Raw genomic sequence first — 13,414 nt, forward strand, 5'->3', positions numbered from 1 at the left:
ATGTGAAGGCTGCATGAAAGACAGAGCTAAATCTTAGGTATTCTATATTCCATGACTATTCCATAACCCCCTCCTCTCCTCTATTAAACATCGTTTCTGAAATTATTCATCCATAATTTACACAACCTTCTCTAAATGTTATGCAGCAACAATTCTTTCTGAAAATAAAAATTAGAAGGAACATATCCCATTTTCACCATGTTTAAAAGCATTATTCGTTATGTGTAATCCACAATTGCCAATGAATATGACCTGGTGGGAATATTTCTCTTTTAATTCACACTGAAGCTTCTAATAGAATTTCCAATTGACATAGGGTCCATTCATGGATAATTGAAGCATTTTAGAGAGCTTTTATCCATCAGCCATACATTTGTAAAAAGAGGACAAAATATTTTCTGCAGTTCCATGACCCATAAATTGGGAGGTAAGATACTTAGTGCAAACTTTATTATCAATTCCTTACCATAATGTCCATTTGCTTAGATTGTAGAGACTGATTTAACGTCTCATCAAAGAGTACAGTGTAGCAATCAACATTCTTCAGCTCATTTATAAGAATCCCTTTGAAGTATAGTGCCAATCCAAATGAGCCCAAATAGGCTCACTTTGTGGCACTACAAAAAAATTGTCTCGCTATACAGCTATCAGCAAACATTTTGGAGAACAATTTACTAATCCCTTCACTGGAGTTACATGAATAATTACTAGTGATGCACTTCAGACTCCAGAGAATTTTAGCATAAGCACATTCCTTTTGACCAGATAAGAAGACAATGTTACCTTAGCCACTAAAGTTTCTGTTTCACATGGGGCACACGATGTTGAAGGAGTATTTACACCAGATGAATTAGATGTTGATGTCTTTGGAAAAAGAGAACTCAGGGCATGAGACTGCTTTTTCGTTTGACCTTTCTTTCATCAGTGATTTCAGAGCAGATTCTTCCATTTTCGGGATATCGATCTCCTTCATGTATAATCGGCACTTGGCTCTGAACTTCTTTTCGGGCATCGATAAAATCCATTATTTATAAGCTTGATTATCCATCCATTGGGGATTAAAATAGCACTTCCCAGGCATAACTAGTCTAAACTACATAACACAAATACGAAGTCATGCCTTTGCGAATACGCTTTACAATAAAGTTTTGAAATGACGCAAACGTAAGGGCAAGTGCGGATGGTAAAACGGCAAATTTATTGAAAACTACAAGGTACATATTGTTACGAAATTCGAGATTATTCCAGTTTCGATAAGAAAAAAGAAGATCTAAGCATATGCGACAGAAGATGAAGTGGAGTCTCACCCCGAACGCATTGATTGTCTGCTGTGCTCCGCGCTCTTGGCAGACACCAAGACGCTAGGCCCGGTTAGAAACGGTGGCGTTAAAAACCACATGAGAGAGCTCGGGAACAAAACAGAAAGAACGAGAAATATCCGCGGGTGTTTTATAAAGAGGGCCGCCGGCAGTATTGGACAAATTCAAGGACCTATCAAATTTTTCAAGGACCTAAGACGTTTTTCAAGCACTTTCAAGGACCTAAATTTAGCAAAAAAAAGTTCAAGGACTTTCAAGGACTCTCAAGGACCGTGGGAACCCTGCTCTATTACTGATTAACGAAAAACAGAATATTGAATGAAAACAATGTTAAAATTGCAAATAATTTATTATATGCCCTTGAAACTGGTAAAAGTGGGAATATTACAGCATTAAGGACACAGGTCAATATTAACAAACTATGAGAAAACAGAAAATTAAAAGACAAGCATTTTCCCAACATGGGGTAATCGACCAATATTTGACTAACAGTTTTTAATGACATTTATTAATTATAAAAAGGAAATGACAAAAAAGGAAATTTTGAATAAGAATTTATATCGATAGCGAGTAAAAAGAATTTATCTGCTACATTTTAGATTTTCAAATTTATGACTACTTCCAAGAATTCTTCATGACTTAACGAAGTTACTATTTTCTCCAACAAAAACACAACAATAAATTTAAAAAAGCATTATAATAACATTAATTGAAATGATGGGTATAAACAAAACTGTTATACTCTGCATCTTCATAATTATAGATATTAAATTTAAAAAACAGAGTAAAGAAAGAGTTGAAACAATAAAATAGCTGAAAAAAATACAAAGCAAAAAAAAAAAATTCTTTTTTTCAGCAGAATTATATTCTAAAGATGCTTTTCTTGTTCATCGGAAAGGAAAGAAATACTCCTGATTTTTCTGTTCTTATTTTGGAATTACAAAAATTCGCCAATGACTGGCTTGCTACAGCTAGAATTTTAAATTGACAAAATAAAATAAAAAATAAATAATAAAAATTCCTAAATCACAGAAGTTTAAAAGATAATTTGCTCCAATAATGATTTTTTTTTCTTCGTTTTTTGAAAGAAAAACATAATTTTTAAAGAACAGGATAAAAAAAATTTTAATAAAATATGACTGAGTGGTGATTTTGTGAGAAATTCAGATACTTGGAACAGCATGAAATTGGGGGCAGGGGGGTCCATTTTAAAAAGCGACCTAATCCCATGAATTTCCATGATTTTTTTTAAAAAAAATAGTTAAAATCATGACATTTCATGACAAATTTTGTTCAATACTGAAATTCATGACTTTCCATGATTTTTCATGATTTTCCAGGTGCGCGGATACCCTGAATCTACAATTAGTGTTGAAACTCACTCCAGGAATTTGAAGATATAAAATAACAAAAAAACATTAGTAGGAACTGACATAAGCCAGGAAGTAAGTATATTTACCTCTAACAACAAATCAATGACAGGTGCATGTTTTGGAGTAGGTGGCAGGGAGAAACTGTCCACAACAATGACTCTCAGGAAATCCATAACAAACTTCCTGGCACTATGAGTGGTAAGCGAATCCCTGTCATAATAACTGGAACTGTTCTTTGATTGCAAGAATACAAACTGCTGTTCAGGATTGTAAGTCTACAAGAGAGAAAGATATAACCAAAATATAGCTCTATATATGAATAATTAGAGATATAAATGTTTACATTTCTGCCAAGACCATTAATAATTATTTTAATAAATAAATAAAGGTTACAATATTATTATGCCTATTTGTGTTAAGTTTCAATTTGTTATTTTGCTAATAAACCTTTTATATTTAAAATTAAGTGCAATGAATATCAGGATAATTTGATAGCTATTTAACAACTAACACAGTTAGTTGTTTAATGTTTAATTCAAGTGGTGTAAATGTGTGTTTATCACATCTAGGCAATGCCATAAGGATGCACAAAAAATTAAAAATAATGATTGTTGTAATAAAAAAAATAAAAAATGTTAGCTAAAAAATTTCTTAAAATTATCCAACTCATTTTTGACAATAAAAGCTTAGCTCAAAAAGTAATATTTTCTTTTCACTTGAACTATGCAGTTTTTAACCAACCACTTTAAATTTTAAAAAAATATAAACTGATGGTTCTTTTTTATACAAGCATAACAGAATCACAATTTGAGATTCTTCTAAACTAAAATTTTAGTTCAAAATATTCTGCCCTGCAAAGGGTTTAGACAATCGTACCCACATGCCTTATAAATTTGTAACACATCTTTATAATATATCTATTTGAACAATCTTACATTAGAAATGGCACCCAAACAATTTCCATAATTAACATTTTATGCTAGAAAAAAATGAGGATTACAATATTTACTGAATAAATAGCCTAAATAATATGTACACAACTGTATCAAAAACTAAAAAAAAAATTTTTTTTGTTACATCCATGAAAACTAAAGTCAAATTTTCTTAATCTGTGCAAAAAATTGAATAATTTAATTTTAATCTATAGCCCAGTACTTAATGTTAGAACACTTATTATACTGCATTGCAAGTTAAGAAAAGACCATTGTGGTACAGGATTTAAGCAATCATCTGCGACTGCATACAGTTGGTTTCATTTAGCTATCATCAAATTATATAATTATGCTTTCAAAACAAAAGTTTCTAAATATTAAACTCGCTGGAAAGAAGTTCAGTTCGTGCTATTTTTTTACAAGCAAAAAGAAGGCCATGGTACACCGTCTCAAAAGTTGGCGATGTTGATAATTGCTTACGCTTGGAGCTTGACATCCATTTAACTTGCACTTAGAAGCAAACAGCCTCTCTCCTTAAGGATAATGGTTTTTTATTAACTAGCAACAGAATATAGACGTGCAACAGAATATAGACTTACAATTCTGTACTAATTTTATTTGTAACATATTGTGTAATTTACTCGGTACATTTTTTTTATTAATATTTGCATGTATTTAGAACTTATTGCAAGTAATTTTTCTTTTAAGTTGGTATTACTTACGTATAAATATGTCTTGCTCATAAATAAATTACATAATATTGTATAAATAATTACCATATTCTGATAATACACACATTAAAAATCAAAACTATGAAAGCATTTCCCAAATTTGCATTTAATTATTTTATAGACTTCAGTTTAAATAAACACAATTTCTTATTTTATAAAAACAGACTGATTTCTTTAAATATGATAATGTGAAAAGTAACATACCTGATAGTCTTCTAATGGTGAGTTAACCATATCATGATCTTGAACAGATTGTGCAGGTGGAAACAAAGAAGCCACTAATGCAGCTATTACATCTTGACCCATACAAACAGTCACAAAATCAGATCGATTGTGGTACAAAGAGATGAAGAAATGCAGAAGAGTAATTGCATACTCTGAAACTACTTCACTTTGGTCAACCTAAAAATATATTAATAAAATTATAAATAGAAATTACAAACTCATACAAATAACAAAAAATAAAAGGAAGACAAAAGAAAAATATATTAGGGAATAAAAGAAATTAGTATAAACCAAAAATATCATTGGTTCATCCATTAAAAATAATTTTTACAACTTTATTAAATTAAATAAGTTAAGTTATAAAAGTTTCCAATATAAAATATCAATATTAGTAGAACATCAAGGCAAATAAGTTAAAAAATACTAACCTAAAATATCAAATAAGAATTTTTTTTTTTTTAATATAACTTGGTTTATACAACCTGTTAAAATGTAAACTAAATTAATTAATTTAGTAAATTAGCAATTAAACTAAAAAATGTACTTGGGGTGTTCTTATTAGTTATTTGTACAATTAATTTTTTCATTAAATTATAAATTTTTTTTAATGATTGAAATGTAATGAGCAATATAATGTGCTAAAACCTAAATTGTTGTTTTTTTTTACACAAAGTATTTTGATTTTACCAGGTAACTTTATTAAGTTAGCAACAAAAAAAAAATTCTTAAGTATTCAAACAGGATACTGGAAAAGCAATTTATGTTGGTAAGGAAGAAAAAAAAATTCAAATATCATAGATAAAAATACACTGTCAATCATAAAAAAGTAATATGCTGTCTGCCCTCACTTTGAAGTAGCAACATAATACTTTTTTATCCCTAAATAAGTGTTTAGAATGAGCATTAAATTAGCTGACATATTCAATTTGATATGCTAATTTTTCTGATGAGAAGAATTAGTATAGTCGAATGCAGAGTTTAGTTAAAAAAAGAAGATCCAAAATGAGCTCTACCGAGCAAAATGTCAATGGCATTACACACTCTAAGCAAACGGTGCTAAAAAGTAGGTCAGATGGCAAAAAAAGTTAAGATCATTGGTCCACAAATTGGTTAAATATTCACCAATACTATTTAAATAGAAATATTTACACTTATTTTTGTTTAATATAATTCTAAAATAAAATCCAAATAGATTATTCTATATGTAAATCAGCCTTATTTTTATTTGTACTTTCTTTTTAATTTCAAATTACTCTCTTTTGATGTAATTCACTTTAGAACATAATCCAGCTTAAAGACTTTGTAAATTTGTTTTGCAACAAAATCAAAGATAAATTAAATATTAATACAATTATTGCTGGCTAATGAGAAAAAAAAAAGAACGTATTAACTGCAAAAAATTTAGAGCGAATTTTAAAACTTAGTGACATGATTGGAAATATTCTATTATTATTTTTATTTCTAGAAAGGTCTCTGAGAATTATTATTTACTCTATTTACTCAAGTTACCCTGGTAGCACATAAAAGTTCACTTTAATCATCACATAAATTTAAAAATGAAAACAACTGTTTTAGATTATATTATAATTATGTTTCTAGAGTAAATAAGCATAAAATACAAAATTGAATACAATGTCTAATACTTTTAAACTCAGAATGATCAAATACTTTTTCATAAGTTTATTACTAAGATAAATACACAGATCAGGTTAGATTAATTATGCACAAGAGCTGTAAGTAGCTATACTGCACCAAATTCAACTAACCTTATATACTAAAGGTAAAGGGATTAAATAGTTTAGTAAACTAACAGCATCACAAGAACAGCAGGAAAAAGGGAGAATAAAAAATTAAATACCAATATAGCTTTAACTTTGCCATCTGTAAGAGCTTAGGCTTTTACATATGCTGGTCCTAAGCTCGGGTAAAGGAGGAAGGTTGAGCAAAGGGCTACTCGCTCTTCCTGGAAACCCTTTGACCATAGAAACTGAGAGTCAAATTACCAGTAACATTGCAAATATGCAATGGATTAAGGAAGATCTTAGTAGAGCAGGATTAACTGGATGGGAAGAAGCGTGTTGACTGGCTAAAGACAGGAGTGTGTGGTGAAAAAGACTCGAGGCCTTACGTGCGAGTTCGGCACGAAGAGGATAAGTAAGTAAAATGCTTTAGGGATACCAAATAAAAAAACTGCATTTACCTGAAGAAAGCAAATCTCCAAAGAAAAAATATAGATCTAAATATTTAAGCATATATTGGTAGGCATATTAACGTTTCAAACGACCACCATGAAATAAATCTAGTTACTTTACCATACAGGAAAATAGTTCATTACTATTGTGGGGAGTGGAGTTACAGACCATGTCAACCGTCATCTATGAAAAGGTACCCCGACATAGAGTCGAGTTAACATGTCTTATATACTAGTGAATTGTAGTTGTAATTTTGTAGTGGTAGATACGCTACAGTACTACCCCACCAGAATTATAGCTATGATAGAATTCGATGAATGGATGTCACTAGTTGATTCATTGCTGTTTTTGTGCGAAGCCGGGAGAGCTGTATTAAGATCACCGTATTTTTTTTGTTTCAGTCGCTCCTGTGTTGCCGTTAGCAGTCGAGTGTATGCAAGCCAACGTTGTGTGTGATTGAGATGAGACTGAGTAGCAACTGCGTGAGGAGGTGGATAATGATGCAGTCACAAGTAGCAAGTCAACTGTTCAATGTGGACCATCCAACGAAGTAGGCGTTACTGCCGATGTAGGCGTATCCAGATCAAAGTGGGCGTTTTTGCCAAGGTAGGCGTGTTCACATCACGTCCGAAGGTCACCAATGTGGGGAGTGGAGTTACAGACCATGTCAACCGTCATCTATGAAAAGGTACCCCGACATAGAGTCGAGTTAACATGTCTTATATACTAGTGAATTGTAGTTGTAATTTTGTAGTGGTAGATACGCTACACTATATTCGTCCATGGAGAATTGCACACGGTAAGACAATTTTTGTACAATTGATTTGAAAGCTAATGAATAATACAACATAGCATTCAGCATCAATAAAATAAAATAGAAAGAATAACAGAATAAAAGATATAAGAATGAAAAAAAATTACCATATGGATTATAGTTCTGATCATTGCTAATGCTACAACAGCAGCCTCTTGACAAATTTCACCCCGAGATATAATCAGATTGTTAGGATTTTGTCCAGTAGGAGCACCAAACAAATATGACCATATAACATCCATTGTGAGCTAAACAAAAAAAAATATATCTTAAAATAAACACATGGTAATAATTACACATATTTGTAACACATAAAGTTAACAAATTTAAGGTTAATAAAAAGTTAATAAGTAAAAAAAGGAAAATAAATTATTTATAAAAATTAATTTTTTAAAGAAAATTTAAAGAATAATTTGTATAAGTATTAATTCCTGAAAATAAAATGTATGAAAAAGTGCAAACTTACAGTGACAGTTGGTGGTAAAGCTGATGGAAAAAGGCCCAACATAATTGATAGAAGTAAAAAATAAACCTCAGGAATTTCAACATGATGTACCATGAGATATTGAAGATGTTGAAAGCCAGGAACATGGGCAGCTTCATCAGTTACATCTACACTCCCAAACGATTTTGGATTAGAACCACTCATGTTGAAACCTATTTGGTAAAAAAAGTCAACAATTTACCTTAAAACATATCAGAATTTAAACAAGATGCTACAAAAATATCATACTTTTTTGAAATAAATTACACGTAAGAGCAGTATTATGCTTTACTTAAATATCAACTTGGTAACTAACAGAAAATTTTAAATAAAACAACTTTTCTTCTACAATAATATAGACATAAAAATAACCTTTAAAATAACACTTCACTGATGAAAAATGCTTAAAAAATAATATGCTGGTTAGGGACTGCTGTTTTTTAATAATATGCATCAATATCACTTTGAATATCAGATATTTTAACTTGATTAAACTATATAAGAGGATTGACATTTTACAACAAGCGTGATTGAATATAACTTTAAAAACAATAAAAGTATGATAAGTTCATTGTACTTCTGGAAAAGTAAACTACACAGATTATGAATAACTATAAGTTAGGGCGATCTAGGACTTAGGAAAAGAATGTAGGGGGTCATCTAATCCAAAGTCCTAGATCGTAATATTCCTTCATTCAAAGGAGATTCAAGGTTTTTCATAATTATTCTGCGTTAATACCAAAGGAAATATAGGTTTAAATAATTTCTTTAAAACTTTATCTAAATCCATCAACTAAACTTTGAACCCTATATTGGAATAAACGGTTCAGTGTCGAGGTTCTAATGGACATTGAGTCTCTGAATAACAAACACAAACAAGACTTGATGCATGGATTGTTACAAAGCAAGGGTTCTGGTAATCCGGGGTTGCACTAAAGAGAGTACAGTGTATTAATTATAAGACATCAATATATCACCAACTAATTCATATAAACTAATATGAAAACAAATAAGTAAATAAAAAATAATTATAAATAATCTAAGTATTAATTTTAGATTGAGCAAACCAAGCAAAACTATTTACCTAAAGCGACATCGACACGATTATTAAGGACAGCATCAGTTTCAGCTAACCAGCCACCATTAACAGATGATTCTCTGAAGAGCTGAAGAAGATGCTGGTGACTCAGAAAAATAGATAGAATTCTTAATCCCCAAATGACAGTGGTGGGATGTAAATGTTCTTGCAGAAACAAAAGCACCCAATCAAAACCCAAGCACTTGACAACTGTTTCACAAAACCTACAACAATAAGACACTCAATATTATTTACAACTCATCATAGAACATTCTCATACAGATGAAACTGCTCAATAACCTACGTTAAAACTTAGAGCATTATTGCAGAATTTGTTTCCTCACAATCATTTGTCTAGGTTTCTTTTGAATCCGATATTGAATAAATATTTTTCTAACATAAAAGCAAAGACAGGGAGAGAGAGAAATAACAAGTATGAATACTGAATTGATAAAAAATATGAAGTTATTTACTTGCACAGCTAATTAATTTTGAATTTTAACCAAACCAGGATTGAGAGGAATAAACTTGCTTTTTACAAAACCTTTTGTGTAAATGTAACATATATTTAAACTTCCTGAGAAAAAAATCCTATAATCATCTAGAGTTGGCTTGACAAAATACTCAAACTTATGATCTGATTACTATTAGGAAATGTGTATTTTGACAGGGTGGCCACTCAAATCAGATTTCAAATTTCCCTGATTTTTCCAGGTTTTGCAGATAAAAATCCTAAAATTTCCAGGTTTTAGTTTCTTTATTCTAATAAAGTGTAGGCAAGAAAAGTGTCTATATTATAAAATATTTTATTCAAAATGTTATTTTTTTAACATATCTTGAAAAAAAGAATTTATTTTGACAATTTGGCAAGATTTTTTATTCATTTCTTAATGTTTTGGTACAAAATTTTGAATCAAAAATCATATATTGACCAACAAAAGAGTAAAATTAAATATTAGTATATAGTTAGTTCTTAAAAAAAAAACGTTTTTTAAAATTAAAATATGTTATAAGAGGTTAAAATGAAAAAGAAAAAATTAGCATTAATGCAACAATTGTAAACATTTGTCGATAAACATTGCGATTGTAAAAAAAAATGTGTGATTGGTTAGTTTGCAGAGAAAAAATAATTCACAGATTTCTTTTAATGGGAATACAAAAGCTTTCAGAAAAAGAGTGCAATATAAAATCTATTATTATTATTAAATTATAACCAACTAATTTTTGGAGAATTTTATAAGGTTAAAAATACAAAAAACATTGTCAAAATCGAAAAAAATTACCCCAAAATCATTGGAACAAACTTAAGCCATAAATGGATTCAGCCCAAGGACAGAATTTAAAAACATAAGCTAATATCCTAATCCCTTCTTCCACCTCCACTACAATCTTTCCTAAATTGCACAGTCCATAGCGGTCAAAGGTTTCCACATTCGTTTAGCAACAGTGGGAGAATTTTATGTGGCATTCTAGTTCAACAGAGCTGTAATGGAGCAAATTTTGATGCAAGCAAAGTATTGCTAAGTTGATGATATTTCAACTGCTTGGAGATACATTTCCGTCTAAAAAAAGTGGGTATAGTGGAAAAAATAATTTAAATTAAGAAAATTAGTAAATAATTTAAATTAGTGAAATTTCAAGCTTTTCTTTAAAATTTCCTGATTTTTCCAGGTTTTTATAGAAATTTCCCTGATTTTTCCAGGTTTTCCAGGTGGGTGGCCACCCTGTTTGATTCTCAAAACCAAGAAAAGTAGCCTACATTGGAATTCAAATTAATTTAATAATATTATGACCCACACAAAATACATTATTGCGCTTAACTGCTATATTGTTACTCATTTTGACAGAACTCTTCTTTTAAAAATTAATTTTTATAACCTATGAATCATAATTAAAATTGTTTTTGAATCAAATGACAAATTGCTTTATAATAAATCCCATTAATTATTGATATAGCAGAATGTAATCATGCTAATTAATAAAACTAACTAACAGAAGTTATAAAATCTTAGAAATACATTTTTAAATAAATGAGCGAAAACCTAAACTTCTAAATCAAATTAACTGCTACTTAGATAAAATTATCTAATTCTAGGAAATTCAAAAATAGATTAGAGAAGAGATTTTTTATTTTAACTTTGTGCCTAAATCAAGATGCTTTAGTTCACAAGTGATCAAGTACAAATGTATCGGTGATTTCCTGTTTAACCTAAGACAATTTCATTTTCATTCAATTATTTACAATTTACTTTATTAATAATAAAAACAACTTTTAATAAAATAAAAAGTTATATTTATATTATGTTAAGCTAAATAATTTAAAGTGCCAAAAATTTTTTTTAATACATTTGTTGAAATGTTCTGAACATGTAAAAATTTAAAACTGCAATCTTTCATAGAATAATCAATTATATAAATGACATACCGTCGAACCTGGTTATAGTGAACCGTCTGTTGTCTTAGCAATAAGTTCACTATAAACAGTGTTTCATTATCGACAAATTCTTTTAAAAATTATCTTTTAACATATGAGAATAGTTTTGTTGGAGCTATGGTTACTCAGTCGCTCGCCTACCAATGAGATGAACGGGGTTCTAATCCCAGCGATGACTAGTCGATATGAATTCTGCACCGGCCACAGTGCTGACGTAAAATATCCTCAGTGGTAAATGGATCACAGGTTAGAGTTTCCCCGCCATCAATCTAACCGTGGGAGGTTTTAGTGGTTTTTGTATACATGTAATGTAAATGTGGGTTTAGTTCTATCAAGAAGTCCTTCACAAAGGCAAATTTTTCCAAGAACTAGATCCAGGAGTTCCCTTTTGGACTAAGTTCAAAATTACAAGGCTATGGAGTTGAACATTGGAAACCATAAAACAGAAATCGGCTCAATGAAGGTTATAAAATAGTTTTTTTGAAAATAGTGATAATGCTAATGCTATACTAATAAAAATAGTGATTATGCTCTTGTTGAAAATAGTGATTATGCTAGATTATTACCTGATTAAATAGATAATAAATAAAATATTAAAAAGAAAATTAAATCAATTTATACTTTAAATGAAAGAAATTAGTAATTTTTGACTGACTAAAATTTGATTTTATGTAAAGTTTACCAATTTTTATAATAACAATTAGTTAAGAATTCAGTATTTTCCAGTCCCCAATTTTTCCAGAAAAAAAAAACGGAGCATTTAATAACTACTTCACTTTCCAGATAAAAGTTGAACAAAATTTCTTGTTCTGCAGCATAGGAAGGGGGTAAAAACATGGATGTGCAGCTTAACAACTTGATAACCCTGGTTTAAAAGCGAAAACTATGCAAGAGTAAAATTTTGTACAATATTAAGAAATAGTATAATTTGCAATCCCAACTCTAGCAAATTTGAAACTGCAGAATTTTTTTTTTTTAAAAAACTCAGGAAATGAAATTAAAGTGCAGAAGGTTTTAACATCCTTTTAAGTAGTTATTGTATTTTATTTTGTCACTGTTGGCAATGTAAATTGGTAGATTGTTCATAGATTTTTTCACATGTAAGAACAATGTTCTCTTCAGAATTGTACTGAACTGGATTGTTTGAAACTTTAAAACATAGATTTGTTTCATAGATTGAATTATGCATTCATTAATTTATATAAACATGAAACTATCATTCAGAAATAAATCTCTTGATAGCATTAAAAGTTTTTACAAAATCCACAGTAAATGAACTAATACTTTTTCAACTGCCTATCAAAAGCATATTAAATAGTGTTAGTTTAGAAAGGACCATTAAAAAAGTCAACTGAGCCAAAATGATAACTGAGTGTTCACTATATACCACGTTTATTATAGTGACGTTCAATTGTATAACTGCAGAATAACTTGCATATTTGTATAACTTGTATATTTTTTGAGACAATAAAAAATTCCCATCACTTAAGAGGTTTTTTTTCTGTTTTTAAATCTAGTTCTGTAAGAATTTAAGAGTGGTCCTTATTACAATGACTAACAATTACAAGATACGTAATAAGATTTTAATTCAACAACTTTTAAAAATTTCTTACAATGATGAGCTCCAGGAGAAAACTTTACAATTTGCTTAAGTCTTATTTATTCTTAAGTTTTTATTTTAGTCCAACAGTTTCTATTTTCTTACTGATCATTTCGTCTTAAACTTTTTTTAGAAAAAAAAGCTTTTAGACACAACTATAAGATAAAAGCTCATGACATTATACTTCCAAATAATAAAATGAAGTTATTAATAAAAAACTTTCAATAAAATG

General features: G+C 29.6%; 1 protein-coding gene across 2 annotated transcripts in view; it reads right to left on the bottom strand.

Moving 5' to 3' along the window:
- The window catches only part of bchs (WD repeat and FYVE domain containing 3 bchs), a 105,813-nt gene that overhangs the window by 46,084 nt on the left and 46,315 nt on the right, over positions 1 to 13,414 (bottom strand). For both annotated transcript variants that reach the window (XM_043047239.3, XM_043047238.3), the window contains exons 32-36: positions 9,155 to 9,372; positions 8,053 to 8,243; positions 7,694 to 7,834; positions 4,560 to 4,757; positions 2,779 to 2,967 (exon numbers count right to left, since the gene is read on the bottom strand). In XM_043047239.3, the coding sequence (XP_042903173.2) occupies positions 2,779 to 2,967; positions 4,560 to 4,757; positions 7,694 to 7,834; positions 8,053 to 8,243; positions 9,155 to 9,372 (937 nt within the window). The remainder of the gene's footprint in view (positions 1 to 2,778; positions 2,968 to 4,559; positions 4,758 to 7,693; positions 7,835 to 8,052; positions 8,244 to 9,154; positions 9,373 to 13,414) is intronic.

The sequence above is a fragment of the Parasteatoda tepidariorum genome, chromosome 5 (assembly GCF_982258835.1).
Source record: "Parasteatoda tepidariorum strain Cologne lab strain chromosome 5, Ptep-v5.0, whole genome shotgun sequence".
Classification (NCBI taxonomy): Eukaryota; Metazoa; Arthropoda; class Arachnida; order Araneae; family Theridiidae; genus Parasteatoda; species Parasteatoda tepidariorum.